Source organism: Bubalus kerabau, chromosome X (assembly GCF_029407905.1).
Source record: "Bubalus kerabau isolate K-KA32 ecotype Philippines breed swamp buffalo chromosome X, PCC_UOA_SB_1v2, whole genome shotgun sequence".
In the NCBI taxonomy this organism is placed as follows: domain Eukaryota; kingdom Metazoa; phylum Chordata; class Mammalia; order Artiodactyla; family Bovidae; genus Bubalus; species Bubalus kerabau.
This window is the reverse complement of record NC_073647.1, coordinates 49,308,592-49,325,252: the sequence shown is the minus strand read 5'-3', so window position 1 is coordinate 49,325,252 and position 16,661 is coordinate 49,308,592. Positions and strand designations below refer to the sequence as shown.

Here is a 16,661-nt window from a genome sequence, read left to right as displayed (position 1 = left end):
TCTTGATTGCAGCTTGTGCTTCATCCAGCCCAGCATTTTGTGTGATGTACACTGCATATAAGTTAAACAAGCAGGGTGACAATATACAGTCTTGATATACTGCTTTCCCTCTTTGGAAACAGTCTGTTGTTCCACGTCCAGTTCTAACTGTTGCTTCTTGGCTGGCATACAGATTTCTAAGGGGACAGATCAGATGGTCTGGTATTCCCATCTCTTGAAGAATTTTCCACAATTTGCTGTGACCACACTGTCAAAGACTTTAGTGTAGTCAATAAAGCAGAAGTAGATGTTTTTCTGGAACTCTCTTGCTATTTAATTTCATACTGTTCATGGGGTTCTCAAGGCAAGAAAACTGAAGTGGTTTGCCATTCCCTTCTCCAGAATTCCCTTCTCCCTTCTCTAACAGAAGCAGAAGATATTAAGAAGAAGTGGCAAAAATACAGAGAAGACCTGTACAGAAAAGAGCTTCACGACCCAGATAGTCACGATGGTGTGATCACTCACCTAGAGCCAGACATCCTGGAAGGTGAAGTCAAGTGGGCCTTAGGAAGCATCACAACAAACAAAGCTAGTGGAGGTGATGGAATTCCAGTTGAGGTATTTCAAATCCTGAAAGATGATGCCGGGAAAGTGCCGCATTCAATATGCCAGCAAATTTGGAAAACTCAGCAGTGGCCACAGGACCGGCAAATGTCAGTTTCATTCCAATCCCAAAGAAAGGTGATGCCAAAGAATGCTCAAACTACCGCACAATTGCACTCAACTCACACACTAGTAAAGTAGTGCTCAAAATTCTGCAAGCCAGGCTTCAGTATTACGTGAACCATGAACTTCCAGATGTTCAAGCTGGTTTTAGAAAAGGCAGAAGAACCAGAGATCAAATTGCCAACACCCATTGAATCATGAAAAAAGCAAGAGAGTTCCAGAAAAAAACATCTATTTCTGCTTTATTGACTACACCAAAGCCTTTGACTGTGTGGATCACAATAAACTGTGGGAAATTCTGAAAGAGATAGGAATACCAGACCACCTGACCTGCCTCTTGAGAAACCTATATGCAGGTCAGGAAGCAACAGTTAGAACTGGACATGGAACAACAGACTGGTTCCAAATAGGAAAAGGAGTACGTCAAGGCTGTATATTGTCACCTTGCTTATTTAACTTATATGCAGAGTACATCATGAGAAACGCTGGGCTGGAAGAAGCACAAGCTGTAATCAGGATCACCGGGAGAAATATCAATAACCTCAGATATGCAGATGACACCACCCTTATGGCAGAAAGTGAAGAGGACCTAAAAAGCCTCTTGATGAAAGTCAAAGAGAAGAGTGAGAAAGTTGGCTTAAAGCTCAACATTCAGAAAACTAAGATCATGGCATCTGGTCCCATCACTTCATGGCAGATAGATGGGCAAACAGTGGTAACAGTGTAAGACTTTATTTTTGTGGGCTCCAAAATCACTGCAGATGGTGACTGCAGCCATGAAATTAAAAGACGTTTACTCCTTGGAAGGAAAGTTATGACCAACCTATATAGCATATTGAAAAGCAGAGATATTACTTTGCCAACAAAGGTCCATCTATTCAAGGCTATGGTTTTTCCAGTGGTCATGTATGGATGTGAGAGTTGGACTGTGAAGAAAGCTGAGTGCTGAAGAATTAATGCTTTTGAACTGTGGTGTTGGAGAAGACTCTTGAGCGTCCCTTGGACTGCAAGGAGATCCAACCAGTCCATCCTAAAGGAGATCAGTTCTGGGTGTTCATTGGAAGGGCTGATGCTGAAGCTGAAACTCCAGTACTTTGGCCACCTCATGCGGAGAGTTGACTCATTGGAAAAGACCCTTATGCTGGAAGGGATTGGGGGCAGGAGTAGAAGGGGATGACAGAGGATGAGATGGCTGGATGGCATCACTGTCTCAAAGGACATGAGTCTGAGTGAACTCTGGCAGTTGGTGATGGACAGGGAGGCCTGGCCTGCTGTGACTCTTGGGGTCGCAAAGAGTCAGACACGACTGAGTGACTGAACTGAACTGAACTGAACTTGCTTTTTCAATGATCCAACAGATGTTGGCAATTTGATCTCTGGTTCCTCTGCCTGCTCTAAATGTAGCTTGAACCTCTGGAAGTTCACATTTCACATACTCTTGAAGCCTCAGTTGGAGAATTTTGAGCATTACTTTGCTAGCGTGTGAGACAAGTGCAGTTGTGGGGTAGTTTGAGCATTCTTTAGCATTGCCTTTCTTTGGGATTCGAATGAAAACTGACCTTTTCCAGTCCAGTGGTCATGGCACAGTTTTCCAAATTTCTTTGGAGATTTCCAAAATTGCTGCCATATTGAGTGCAGCACTTTCACAGCATCATCTTTTAGGATTCGAAATAGCTCAACTAAAATTCTTTCACTTCCACTAGCTTTGTTCTTAGTGATGTTTCCTAAGGCCCATTTGACTTCGCATGCCAGGATGTCTGGCTCTAGGTGAGTGATCATACCCTCATGGTTATCTGGGTCATGAAGACCTTTTTTGTATAGTTCTTCTGTGTATTCTTGCCACCTCTTCTTAATATCTTCTGCTTCTGTTAGATCCATATGACTTCTGTTCTTTATTGTGCCCATCTTTTCACGAAATGTTCCCTTGGTATCTCTAATTTTCTTGAAGTGATCTCTAGGCGTTCCCATTCCATTGTTTTCTTCTATTTCTTGGCATTGATCAATGAAGAAAGGTTTTTTTATCTCTCCTTGTTATTGTTTGGAACTCTGCATTCAAATGGGTACTATAGATTTCCGTTTCACCTTCGCCTTTAGCTTCTCTTCTTTCCTCAGCTATTTGTAAGGCCTCCACAGACAACCATTTTGCCTTTTTGCATTTCTTTTTCTTGGGGATGGTCTTGATCACTGCCTCCTGTACAACGTCACAAACCTCTGCCCATAGATGTCAGGCACTCTGTCTATCAGATCTAATGCCTTGAATCTCTTTGTCACTGCCACTGTATTATCATAAGGGATTTGATTTAGGTCATACCTGAATGGTCTAGTAGTTTCCCCTACTTTCTTCAATTGAAGTCTAAATTTGGCAATAAGGAGTTCATGATCTGAGCCACAGTCAGCTCCCAGTCTTGTTTTTGCTGATTGTATAGTACTTCTCCATCACTGGCTACAACGAATATAATCAATCTGATTTTAGTATTGACCATCTGGTGATGTCCATGTGTAGAGTCTTCTCCTGTGTTGTTGGAAGAGGGTGTTTGCTATGTGACCAGTGGGTTCTCTTTGTAAAACTCTGTTAGCCTTTGCCCTGCTTCATTTTGTGCTCCAAAGCCAAATTTCCCTGTTACTCCAGTATCTCTTGACTTTCTACTTTTGCATCCCAGTTCCATATAATGTAAAGGAATCTTTTTTGGGGTGTTAGTTCTAGAAGGTCTTGTAGGTCTTCATAGAGCTGTTCAACTTCAGCTTCTTCAGCATTGCTGGTTGGGGCATGGTTATGTCATTGCTGGTCATGGCCCTATCTGAGTCTTTTTGTGAGCCTCTTGTATCGGACGATCAGAAGATCTCTTTGGCCAGTCTGTCTCTGTAGCTCTGCCCATTTAAGCAGTTAGAGGGCTCCCTTGCCTGAAGTCCTTCTTGTTGTTTCACACATCAGGCACTTAAAGGGTCCCCCTGGATGGGATCCTACTCTGTAGACCAGCACATTAGGCACGTAAAAGGGGACCCTGGGTGGGGTCCTACTCTGCAGTTCAGTGCATCAGGCGTTTGATGGGTGAGCTTCTCTATTATTCAGCTCTGGATGCTGGCAGGTGGGGAGAGAAAGGCTATGGTTACCTGTGACTCAGCAGTATCACCTTGCTTCCGTGGCTGCTCGAGTTTCTCCACAGGCATTTCCCACCACAGACTCCTCCCTCACATCCCCTCTATCCATCTCTCCACAGTCAACAGCAGCCCTCTCCCTGGGATTGTTCCACAAACCCTAAGTTCCAGCTCCCAGCCCCTGTTCTTCCAGGGGACCTGTGTTCTTGTCAGGGCTATCTATGGCTGAAGCAAGGACTGTCTGATTCCCTTTCCATTTAGCGTGCTGCACAGACCAGCTCTTTCACTCCCAGCCTTAAATGTTTCTCCTCTGTCTCAGACAATTGCCCCGATGTGGGTATCGGACCCCTTCTTCAGTTCTCCCACCCACTGAGTTCAGTTCTAGTCCTACAAATACTCCTCTTTTTTTCCCACTTGTTCTTTCTTCCTCCCGAGTTTTGTGAGGTTCCATATATTCTTTCCCACTGGTCAGGTACTCCTGTCAGCTCTCAGCTGGTGTTCTGCATGCACTTCTGGGTCTCAAGGTGTATTTCTGATGTATCCATGGTGAGAGATGTACTCCATATCTACCTATTCCTCCACCATCTTCTTCTCCCGCAGTTTTTCATTTCTTGATAGTCTCTCCAGACTAGTCTGTAACCTCCATGGAGACCAGAAATGGTGTCCAACAAAAAATGTTCCTTGAATTACCGAATAGATAAAACTATTATAGAAAAATACAAGAAAATAGCCTTGTGAGCTAAGAGTAGGGAAGTACTTCCTAAACATTGTTTTAAGCCCATAACAGATTAATATCAAGAATATACAAGTATTTTTAATATCCTATTATCATCAAGAAGCTAAGGGCAATTGCAATTTACAGAAATGGGCAAAGGACACAAATAGGCTAGTTATAGAAGATAAAACCCCCAAAAGTTGCAGGATACGGTAGGAATGGAGATGGTTGCAGCCATAGCAGGGAGCATCCTGGCATGACTGAATCCAGTGAAGCCTGCACATCCCTGAACTCCAGCATTTATGCCCTGGGAAACTGTGACAAGTCCCCTCAGTGGGGTGTATGAGGGTGCCCTCACGGTGTCGTCTGTGGAGGCAGGAGTAAATACCCTAGATCCTTGCATGAGACGTTCTTTGGGCTTTCCTCCCACATGTCTGACCAGAGTGTCCACACTTACTCTCTGCATTCTCATGTGATTCTGGATCTGCCTTGACACAGTTTGTCTCCAGGAATGATGGTGGAAACACATCAATATCTGCTAAACTTACAACTGAAACTGTCACAACGTCTGCTCATGGCTCCCCCTTTGCAGCACCCACAGGAAGACTGGGACAGAGAGCTCATTTGGTCATCTATAAGCAACTGCGAGGCTTTATTTTCCACTTGGTTTTCGTACAGGATCCCTAGCCCAGCTCTGCCCTGCTTTTTACTCAGAGAGGCTGGCCCACTCTCCTCCCCTCCTGTGGATTTTATTGATTAATTTTTGCATATGTTGGATCTTCTTCCTTCCTTCCTTTCAGGCTTTCTCTAGTTGTAAGAAGTGGGGGCTAAATTCTCGTTGCTGTGCACAGGCTTCTCACTGTGGTCACTTCTCTTATTGCAGAACATGGGCTCTAGAGCACAGGCTCAGTAGGTATGGGGCATGGGCTCAGTTGCTCCGTGGCATGTTGGATCTTCCCAGAGCAGGCATCAAAGCAATGTCCCTTGTATTGGCAAGTGTATTCCGGACCACTGAACCCCCAAGGAAGTCCTACACAGGTTTTATCTTGCTCTGTCCTGAACTGTAACCACTACTCTAACCTCTGCTTTCTCCTGGATTAAAAATATATGTGTATATGTGTGTGTGTGGGCTCAATCGGTTCTGGCTCTTTGTGACCCATGGAGTGGAACCCGCCAGGCTCCCTGTCCATGGGATTTTCCAGGCAAGAATACTGGAGTGAGTTCCCATTTCCTTCTCCAGGGGATCTTCCCCACCAAGAGATTGAACCTGTGTCTGTTGTGTCTCCTTCCTTGGCAGTCTGATCCTTTACCACTAGCAGCACCTTTCTTTTGAAAGTCTGAAAGAAAGTGTGTGGCTTCATAAGCTGGACCACCTGAATCATTTCCCCTACAAGGAGTTCACTGACACCACTCACTCACGCCTGCAGCGTGTCCCTTACGACTCCTTTCACATAGGTCCGTCCAGCTTAGCATCAGCAGCCTTTGACACATCCCCCTTGCATGTGTTTCAACCTGAATACCAGCTTTATTACTGGTGAAACTTATTGGGAAGAACGTGGCTTTGGCAGCTGTTGTTGTTGTTCAGTCGCCCAGTCGTGTCTGACTATTTGCAACCCCATGGACTGCAGCTCGCCAGGCCTCTCTTTCCGTTGCCGTCCCCCAGAGTTTGCCCAAGTGCGTGTTCCTTGCGTCTCTGATGCCACCCAGCCATCTCATCCTCTGACATCCTCTTCTCCTTCTGCCCTCAGACTTTCCCAGCACCAGGGACTCTGCCAGTTCTGTCCTCCCTCTGCCACCCTCTCCTCTCTGGTGCGCTGCCTGCTAGCTCCAACAGCCTCTGCTCTGTGATTCCCCCTCGACACCCAGGGAGCCGGCTGGACATAGCCTGGGCAGTCTGTGTAGACAGCAAGCTGGGGAAGCTGCACAGCTCATCTCTTAAGTGTCTCAGCTCCCAGAGATCACTGCTGATCCTCCCTGGCCTGATGCCCACTTTTTTCACAGCCTGAGCTTCATATAGTTTGGGCGCTTTTAAGAGGATCTTTGAAGCCAGTGGCAGGGCAGAGCCTTTCCTGTTCCTCCATATGTGTGAACAGAGTCTGCCGTGACAGAACCCGGAGAGCTCTGCCTCCATGCACTGGAGGGAGGCAGGTGTTGCTTCCGGGGATGGTGGCAATGGTCCTGGGTGTGACGGTGATGGAGTCTCTCACCCGCCAGCACCCAGCAGCGCTAGTGGCTACAGTGATGCTTCCTTTCAAAATGTAAGCCAGATGTGTCTCCCCTGTTCAGTTCCCTTCACTGGATTTATTCTCACTCAGAGTATAAGCCAGAGGTCCTTATAATGACCAGGTAGGACCCACATGCTCATCTGTGAACCCCCACTGCCTCTGTACCTCCTCTGCAGTGCTCACTCTTGCTCACCCCATGCCGACCACACTGGCCGCTTGGCTGCACCCTCAACATTCCAGGTTTGCTGATGAATTAGTGCTTTTGCACGGTCTGTTCTCCCTGCCTTGACTATGCTCTCAAATATAGCTCCTGGCCACCTCCGTCATCTCCGAGTCTGCACAGGTCTCACCTTCTCACCTGACTTCCTCCTGCATCCACCCTCCCCACAGCCTGGTGGGCAGTCAGTCTGCTTCATCCTGTTCTTTCCCACATTGCTCATCACTTTCTGTAATACACTATAATTTACAAATTTGTTTTCCTTCCAGCCTCTTCCCAATAGGGATAATCGCTATTCTGACTTCTATCACCATAGAGTATGAAAATGAATTAAAAGTCATGTTGAAGACCAAAGTAAAGGGAATATTAAAATTTCAAGACAGATATGAAACAATTAGGTTGTGTTCTTTTCCGTGTAATAAACAGATGCTAAAACTTATTCAAATAAGTGGTTTTTACCATGAAACACAGACCATGAGAACACAGTGCTGGACAGAAGCCAAATGAAGGGACACATCCCATGGATTTGCCTCCCTTCCCCACTGAGGTCTCCCAGGAAGCAATGTCCGTGTGTGGTGCCAGAGTGGGATCAGGTTCACAGTCAGAATTGTGGAGTTCCAGTGACTGGCAGCCTTGATTGGAAAGGCCACCCTGTCCCTTAGGCCTTCCAGCACCCCATCTGCCATCAGTGAGATGCCCATGTGGTAGCGTCTGTCTCAGCTCTGCTCTCTCCCATCGGGACCCCTGCTGCAGCCTGCACAGTGCCACTCTGTCTCAGAAAATAAAAACTAATTAAAAAAAACAAATGGCACAATTAAAATAAAGAAATAATAATAAATGCAATTTAAGATCAAAGAAAATAAAGTAGAAAGGTGGAAACTTAAGGAGGCGCCTGGTGGATTAAAGGGGCCAGAGCTCAAAGAGCCTGGGGCTCAGGTTAGGTTTCCTGGCCCTTGCTTCTTAGGTTAGCGTTGTGGGCCAAAATACCCTTCTTTAGACTGGGGGTTGGTCTGGAGTGTCAGGAGAAACCATTCACAGTAATCAGCCTGGTCTTTGACCAGGGTAAGGAAGTTCACGTGGCTTCCCCTCCTTTTTCTCAGCACCAGGATTCGCCTTGGCTGTAGGGTCTGTGCCTTTGGCCTGGTTCCCCCAAACCCAAGCCCCAGCTACTCTGGTTGTCTTTGCCTTACATCATGGCCTAGAGACACTGCTGACCCAGCACCCAGGGCAGCTGGGAGCATCCATCAGCCATGGGGAAAAGAGAGGTGAGGACACAAGAGACCCCTACTGTGGGGAGGCAGGCTGGCTACTCTTGCCTTCTAATGTCAGTACCAAGGGTCACCTTATCTGTGGTATCTGGCAGGGCCGTTGATTTTACTGTCAACTACGGAAGCTAGTTTCTGACCCAGAAAAAAGACGTGGTTTGGCTGATCAGATGCAGTGCTTGTTCCAGCCACCTGCTGAACGGCTTGCAGCGAAGTAACATGGATGTGGGGCATTCCATGTGAGTCAGGTTAGGCCTGTTGTACTTGAAAACATCAGCGAAGTCTATTTTCAACACTCAGCCTTCAAAACATGTTCTGAGTTTTTATCAGAGGTCATTACATAAAACAAATAAGAGGACACTTAGGTTATGATTCTTCCTTATAACTTTTATTAATGCCAGAAATGAAATAGTAAAAACACAGTGAGTTTTTCAAAATGGCATGATTCTGTCACATTCTCTGGCTCCAGGGCTTGGGACTTCAACATCTTTTCCTGGGGACACAATCCAACCCACAGCCACCCTCCACCACCTCCCACTTCGCTCTGAGCACAAGCCCTCAGCATGTCCCCTGAGGCCTCCACATCCAGTCCCTGTCAGCTCTCGGCCCCCTGTCCTGCTGCTCTCCTCTTGACCTACTCTGCTCTGGCCACACTGGCCTCCTCACACTCCCAAACCTCCCTCAAGTCCTCACTCAGTCTCTGTTTCAAACTGAAGCCGACCCCAACCACCTGGTTGAAAATGGAAAACCACTCCTCCAAGTGCCCCCTCTCTTTTTTCTTGTTGCACTTCAGGCCAGAGTTCTCACCACCTTCCCATAGGCTACATAGTGTAGTTCTTTTCTTGTTTCTTAACAGTCCTTCCTGGCTGGACTGGAACCTCTGCGGAGGCCTGGAAAGGTGTCCAGTCAAAATTGTTCCTTGAGTTACCAAATAAATAAAGCTGCTATAGAAAATGTAAGTAAATATCCTTGTGTGCTAGGAGTAGGGAAGTACTTCCTAAACATTGTTTTAAGCCCATAACAGATCAAATCAAGAATATACTGATATTTTTGATATCCTGCTTATCATCAAGAATATAACTACAATTCTGATTTGTGCAAATGGGCAAAGGATACAAATAGGCTAGTTACAGAAGAGGAAACCCACAAAGGTTGCAGGATACGGTAGGAGTGCAAATGGGTACAATCATAGCAGGAAGCATCCTGGCAGGACTGAATCCAGTGAAGCCTGCACATCCCTGAACTCCAGCATTTCTGCTCCTGTGACCAGTCCCCTCAGTGGGGTGTATGAGGGCGTCCACACGGTGTCGTCTGTAGAGGTGGGAATCAGAGCCACCTAGGCGTCCCACTGACTCTCCTTCTGCCCTAATGTCTGACCTTCAGGTGGCTCTGGTTAATTCATGAGTTTCCACTTGTGGGATGGATGACAACAGAAGCTAGACCCTTCCTCCAAATGTTCTTTGGGCTTTCCTCCCCCATGTCTCACCGAAGTGTCCACACCTACTTTACCTACCCATGTGAATCTGGTTCTGCCCTGACCTGGTTTTTCTCCAGGGATTATGGTGAAAACATATTAATATCTGCTAAACCTACAACTAAAAGTCTGCTCATGGCTCCCTCTTTGTAGCACCCACAGGGGAGCCTGGGACAGAGAGCTCATTTTGCTGTCTATAAGCGACTTGGAGGCTTCACCTCCCACTTGGCTTTCGTACAGGATCCCTAGCCCAGCTCCGCACTGCCCTTTACTTGGAGAAGCTGGCCTGCTCTCCTCTTGCAACATCGACTTTATTTATATACTTTTGCCTGTGCCCAGTGTTTGTTGATGCACACGGGCTTTCTCTAGTTCTGGCCAGTGGCGTCTATACTCTAGTTGCTGAGCACAGGCTTCTCATAGCATTGCCTTCTCTTATTGCAGAACATGGGCTCTAGAGCCCAGGCTCAGTAGTTGTGGGGCATGGGCTCAGTTGTTCTGTGGCTTGGTGAATCTTCCTTGTCCAGGCCTCGAAGCAGTGTCCCTTGCACTGACAGGTGGATTCCTGTCCACTGAACCCCCAGGGAAGTCCTCCTCATGTTTTATCTTGCTCTGTCCTGAACTGTAACCACTTCTCTAACCTCTGCTTTCTCCTGGATTAAAAGTATATGTGTATATGTGTGTATGGGCTCAGTCGTGTCTGACACGTTGTGACCCATGAACTCGCCCCCTCCGTCCATGGGATTTCAAGGCAAGAATACTGGAGTGGGTTCCCATTTCCTTCTCCAGGGGATTTGCCCACCCAGGGATTGAACCTGTATCTGTTGCATCTCTTGTGTTGGCAGGCAGATTCTTTACCATTAGCATCACCTGTCTTTCAAAAGCCTGAAAGAAAGTGTGTGGCTTTACAAATTGGACCACCTGAATAACTTCTTCTACAAGGAGTTCACTGACACCATCCACTCACGCCTGCTTGGAGTCCTTTTCCACTCCTTTCAAACTGGTCCAGCTCAGCATCTGCAGCCTTTGACACATCCCCCTTGCATGTGTTTCAACCTAAATATCAGCTTTATTACTGATGAAACTGATTGGGAAGAACGTGGCTTGGGCATCTGAGCCAAGTCAAGTTGCTGACTTTCCCCAGACTGGCTGAGACATGGGGATGGCCACCCTCAGGGAAACATGGGCCCCGAGGACTGCTCCACCTTCCCAGGCTGCTGCATCCCATGGTAAGCTTCATTTCCTGTCACACTCTGACATGTGTGACAGACCCATTTTCTTCCATACATATTATCTCTCAGATTTGCTTACTCATACTGAGTCAGATTATCTGTCACACACACTCTTTCTGTAATATTCCTGTGTCACTCTATAATGCTTTTTCCATCACACTTTTTCTCTCTCACACCTGATCTCTCCTAGACTCTATCTCTGACACTTTGTGTGCCACACACTCATGCTGTCATGGTATCTGTGAGAGAGTTAACTCAGTCAGGTTGCTAGGGAGACCAAGGCTTTTAAGGAGGAGGTGAACACTCTTTCTTTTTCACATTCTTTTTCCTTAGACATGGAGGCCTGGCAGGCAGCAGAATCTCTTGCTCAAGAACATGCTTTGTTTGAGCTCAGAACCTGTGTTATGGGAGAAGGTCTGGGTAAAACTTCCATGGCCTTGAGCTCTGGGTTAACCCATTTCTTCTGATGAATATCCTGGTGAATATCCTGCTGATGTCATCCTCGGATATATGTTCTAGGAAAGAGTCTGGGCAAAATTTTCATAGCCTTGAGTTATCCTTTTCTCTATACTGATCCTTTTTCTCTGTTCCCAAGCCACGTTCTTCCCAATCAGTTTCATCAGTAATAGAGCTGATATATAGGTTGAAACACAAGCAAGGAGGATGTGTCAAAGGCTGCAGATGGTAAGCTGGACCTGTTTGAAAGGAGTGAGAAAGGACTCCCAGCAGGCGTGAGTGAATGGTGTCAGAAAAGTATATAATGCTGTGCTTAAACTAGCAAACTGGGTACTCTTTCTACCCTGTTCTGATATCGATCTTAGAAGCTTTTTCTGTAACATTCACTTTAATTAAATTTCTACTACACAAAGCTCTGAGTGACTGAACCTGCGTCTCTTGGTTCTGGAATTAAATGTTCTCCTTTGTTCACCATTCGCTGTACACATTAAGTTATCATCTATCAATCTGGGGGCTTGCTACCTCTATACTATCATCTGCATCGTAGTCTCTTCCCGTCACATTCTGTCCTTTGAAATTCCGGTCCCAATCACACATTCCCTCTGTCGCACTCACTCAAAACCATGCACCTGTCACAGTGGTAGACTCTCTGAGAAACTCATTCTATCATAGTGTCTTTCCTTCATACTTCTGTCACTCTCTTGCCACACACAGTACTTGTCACTGGCATTATCATTTTCCTTTGCAGATCTCACCATTCAGACCCAAGTTGAGTCCCGTGCCTGATGGAGCACTATGGTCATCATAGGTTTGAGAAATGCAGGAACCAAAATGCACAAGACTTTGAGCCGCTGGTGTTGGGGAGAGAGTGGGTGTGTGTGATTTGTGTGGAGGAGACCTGCATCATGGGAGACAGGATACCGACATGGCAATACTGTCTGAAAACTGACTTGATGGATGAACACATGGAAAGCACATGAAACAGTGCATGGGCTGCAGCAAGTGTTAGCTATCACTACGGATGCAGAGCACAGGTACAGATGTGGAGTGGGCAGAGGGAGGACGCTGGTGGGTCATGTGGCTTAGTCCCTTGCCCTCTAAGCCATCATAGTCTAGTGAGCCCCCTTCTACAGCATGACTATCCTTACAAATGTCCCCCCAACCTGACAGTGGGCCCCCGAGGGAGAGATGTGTCCAGGTCCCCCGCTGGGGTCCTCTAAGCCACAGAGCAGGGAACAGACACAGGCATTAGACAGGATCTACCCACACCCTAAAACTGACCTGGAGCCAGATTGGAGAGAAACTGGGTAGGTGTGAAGGTGGGACAGGGATGCCCCACCCCTGGGCAGCCACTGCCCGGTCCTCTCTCCCTGCACTGTGGGTGGGGAAAGGCTGCTGGCCTTGGATTTGAGAGCTGAGCGGACTCTCCAGCCAGGGGGGTGAGGCTCAGGGACGGGAGAGGGCAAGAGCCTGGGCAGTGTCCAGGGGAACATTGCTCTTCCCCCAGTCCTTGAGCGTATCAGGTTCCTCCGGTGCTTCTGAGGGGTCCCTGCATTCTGTGTGCCTGGAGCCCCAGGCAGCCCAGCCCCATGCCATCCCCAGTGAGTGCAACAGCAGTCCCCGCTTCCCTCCCCCAAGCAGGCAGGCACAGCAGGCTCCGCATCCCTGGTATCATGCCTCCAGGGCCGGGCCACCTCAGTCCCACGTGAAGGCACCTGTGTAAGCACACAAGCAGACACATATGCCCATGTGAATGCATCTCAACCATGCTCTCTTTGACACACACATGTACACAGGGACACACCCATGTGCATGCACCTGACCACACACTCTCTTGCAACCATACATGCCCATGTGCAAGCACCTCCACACACACACACATGCACACGCCTATGTGCTGGAATCTGTGTATGTGCTCTCTCTCTGAAACACACCCACGCACACGCCGATGGGCAGGCACCTATGTAAGGGTACTCTCTCGGGCACACACACAGATACACACATTCACATGCCTATGTGTGTGATCTGTGCACGTGCTCTCTCTTACAAACACACCCATACAGATGCCCATCTGCATGCACTTGCCCCTGCGCTCATGCACACAGACGCACATACATGCACGTGAGCTATGTGTGAGACACCAAAGGGACAGACCAGCCCGGACCCAGGGGTGCCCGACTCACTTCTGGGAGTCGATGACAGGGGCCTGCGCTCAGCAGGATGGTCACCTGTGAGCGACGCCAGGCTGGCTGCAGCACAGACATGGAGGTGCACAGGGACCAGGGCTTACTTGGGGTTTGCAGGCTTGGAGTGGAAAGAGTCAGGTTCCCTGAAGAGTGGGGCAGGGTCTGTTTGAGCATGCGCACTGAGGAGCTGTCCCCACACTAAAGGGTGGCTGCTGCTAAGTCGTTTCAGTCGTGGCCGACTCTGTGCGACCCCATAGACGGCAGCCCACCAGACCCCCCGTCCCTGGGATTCTCCAGGCAAGAACACTGGAGTGGGTTGCCATTTCCTTCTCCAATGCATGAAAGTGAAAAGGGAAAGTGAAGTCGCTCAGTCGTGTCCGACTCTTAGCGACCCCATGGACTGCAGCCCACCAGGCTCCTCCGTCCGTGGGATTCTCCGGGCAAGAGTACTGGAGCGGGGTGCCATTGCCTTGGAGCACCACCATTTACCAGGTTTCCAGGCCCGAGGCAGGGCTGACACAGAGAGCCCAGACCACGTGGGTATGTGCGTCTGCGCATGCGCATCGGGGCTACACGGCACGCTAACGCGTGAACTTTCAGCAGGGGGCACCCGTTGCCTGAGAGCCTGCGGTCATCACGGGAACCGACGGTTGGTGGGAACCAATCGTGAGGCAGGACCAGAGTGTGTGTGCGCAGGCGCTCTGCCCGTGCTGAGTTTCAGGTCACAGTACAGAGCTGGGATCTGTAGGGACGGTTCAGTCTTTCCCGACGCGGAGGGAGGCAGAGAGGGCTTCAAGATGGAGTCCGAGGCACATGGTGGAGGAGCCATGAGGGAAGCCGATGAAGACGCAGGTGCTGTGGCCTCTGCAGCGGGTACAGCACATGGCGGCCAAGGTGTGCCGGGTGGTGCTGCTGGCCCCAATGGCCCTGGCATGCCAGCTGGCCCTGGAGACGCCGTCAGTCGAGAAGTCCCTGCCGGCTCCGGTGACATGGCTGATCCCAGAGGCCCCAGCGCTGCAGCAGAGTCAGGTGGCGCAGCCGCTGCCATTCCGCAGATCCCGGGGGCACCCAACGCACCAGGGCCTGGTGGAGACACTGCGCCCGGAGCCGGAGTTCTGAGTAACCGAGTCTTCCAGTTGTATCCTATTGCAGGAGCCCCGGTGGGCCAGGCGGCTGCGGGGGTCGGGGTGTGGGCTAGGGGTGGTTTGGAGGGTTGCAGGCTGCGGAGCCTAAAGTATAGGAGGAGGGTACTCTGGGAGGCTGGAGGGTATGGGTCAGGGGTGGTCTGGCTCTCAGTGCATGGTGGTGAGGAAAAGCACCCTGAAGTGATCCGGAGGGTTGAGCGGTGATGTGCAGGGAGTCCTGTGGTGGCCTTGTGGGAGAAGGTGGGTCTCCGTGAGCAGGGAGCCTGACGTACAGGCAAAATGACGAGTGTGGATAGTGGTGAGGAAAAGCAATCTGAAGGGAACTAGAGGGTCGGGCGGTGATATGCAGGGTGTTTGGCGGTGGCCATGAGGGAGAAGGCGGGTCTCCACGAGCAGGGAGCCTGAAATACAGCCAAAATGACTGGTGTGGATGGTGCCTTAACCGTATTTCCACCAGCAGCTTAGGCATACCTTTCTCATCATACGCGGAGGCGGACAACGCGCGCCGCATCCTGACTCGACTTACTCAACTGCGATGGCCGGTTCAGAGGGAGCTCTACATTAATGGCCGCATGTTGGTTCTGTGAGTTCTGAAGGGGGCCGGGGCGAGGGAGGGAGTGGTGGGTGGTGAGCAGTCTAGGCCCAGGAGGAGCCATAATGGTGGGTTAAGCCTAGAGGAGAAGTGTGGTGCTCTGGGCTTCGTCAGTGAGCGGGGACAGAGGGAGGACATGCTCCTCTTCCTCCTCAGCGGGAACATGAATTTCATTTTCCCTCCCTTTTAGCCGATTGACTGCTGAAGACCATGCCCTGCTCCAGATGGCCGTCCGCTTCTGTCTGGAGCAGGCTTCCCTGGTGATGTGGATCTTGCAGAACTTCGTGCCCCACCTTTTTCCTCAGTCTCAGCACAGAAGAGGGCCTTAAAACTAGCCTATGTGCCCCAGTCTCAAGTATCATTCCCAAGGGCATTGCTTTCTGCAGTAGTTTGATCAGGCTTCATCTTGTGCCTGTGCTGCTGCTTGTGGGCTCAGGGTCCACATAGTTTGTTTGGCGATTGTGAACTGCAGAAAATAAAAATGAGCTGTCTCTGACTTTAGTTTTAGCTTGTTCACTTCCTAATGTTGCATTCATCTTCTGGTTGGAGGGAAGGTTCTCAGATCCAGATATCCAAGGAGTACAACCCAAGTGAAGACGATGTATGTAAGAAGTGGGAGAATAAGAAAGTTGTTTATTGCCATTCCGTATTGATTTTTAAATATTTTGTCAGTTCTATAGTTACATTTATATATGAAGATATAATAGCAGAACATTGCTGTTCAGTCTCTAACTAGTGTCCAACGCTTTGCAACCCCATAGACTGTAGCACACCAGGCTCTGTGTCCCTGCTTTCTCCTGGAGTTTGTTCAGGTTCGTGCCCATTGAGTGAGTTATGCTGTCAAACCATCTCATCCTCTATCCTCCCATCCTCCTTTTGCCTTCAATCTCTCCCAACATCAGGGTCTTTTCCAGTGAGTCACCTTTTCACATCTGCTGGCCAAAGTGTTGACGCTTCAGGTTCAGCATCAGTCCTTCCAATGCAAATTCAGGACTGATTTCCTTTAGGATTGACTGGTTTGATCTTGTAGTCCAAGGCACTCTTAGGCGTATCCTTGAACCCTGAAACCATGCTAAACTCATTAATTAATTGCAATAGCTATTTTGTAGATCTCATTGACCTTCCTACGTAGAGAGTCATTTTGTCTGTAAATAAATACACATTTATTTCTTCCTTTCCAATTAATGCATTTTAACTGGTTTCTGTTAAAATGAAATTGCCAACACTTTGGCACCTGATGTGAAGAGCCAATGACCCCGAATATGGGAGAGATTGAAGGCAGGAGGAGAAGGGAATGACAGAAGATGAGATGGTTGGATGGCATCACGTCTCAATGGACATGAGTTTAAGCAAGTT

The 16,661-nt window shown here is 48.7% G+C and overlaps 1 protein-coding gene across 2 annotated transcripts; it reads left to right on the top strand.

Annotated features, from left to right (window-relative positions):
* The first annotated feature begins 14,274 nt into the window (after positions 1-14,274).
* On the top strand, positions 14,275-15,779 carry LOC129639412 (cancer/testis antigen 1-like). Of its 2 annotated transcripts, none has more exons than XM_055564554.1 (3): positions 14,275-14,706; positions 15,174-15,296; positions 15,496-15,779. In XM_055564554.1, the coding sequence occupies exons 1-3, from the start codon at positions 14,366-14,368 to the stop codon at positions 15,632-15,634; spliced, it is 603 nt and encodes a 200-aa protein (XP_055420529.1). In that variant the 5' UTR covers positions 14,275-14,365; the 3' UTR covers positions 15,635-15,779. The 2 variants fall into 2 exon arrangements, with proteins under 2 accessions (XP_055420529.1, XP_055420528.1); XM_055564553.1 differs by having other exon boundaries at positions 15,171-15,296.
* Positions 15,780-16,661: the final 882 nt, after the last annotated feature.

Excerpts from the sequence above, each read along its gene's own strand:
- LOC129639412 (XM_055564553.1), top strand. The coding sequence starts at position 14,366 with ATGGAGTCCGAGGCACATGGTGGAGGAGCCATGAGGGAAGCCGATGAA. Across the intron at positions 14,707-15,170 it reads AGTAACCGAGTCTTCCAGTT|CAGCTTAGGCATACCTTTCT; the intron begins GTATCCTATTGC and ends TATTTCCACCAG. Across the intron at positions 15,297-15,495 it reads AATGGCCGCATGTTGGTTCT|CCGATTGACTGCTGAAGACC; the intron begins GTGAGTTCTGAA and ends CCTCCCTTTTAG.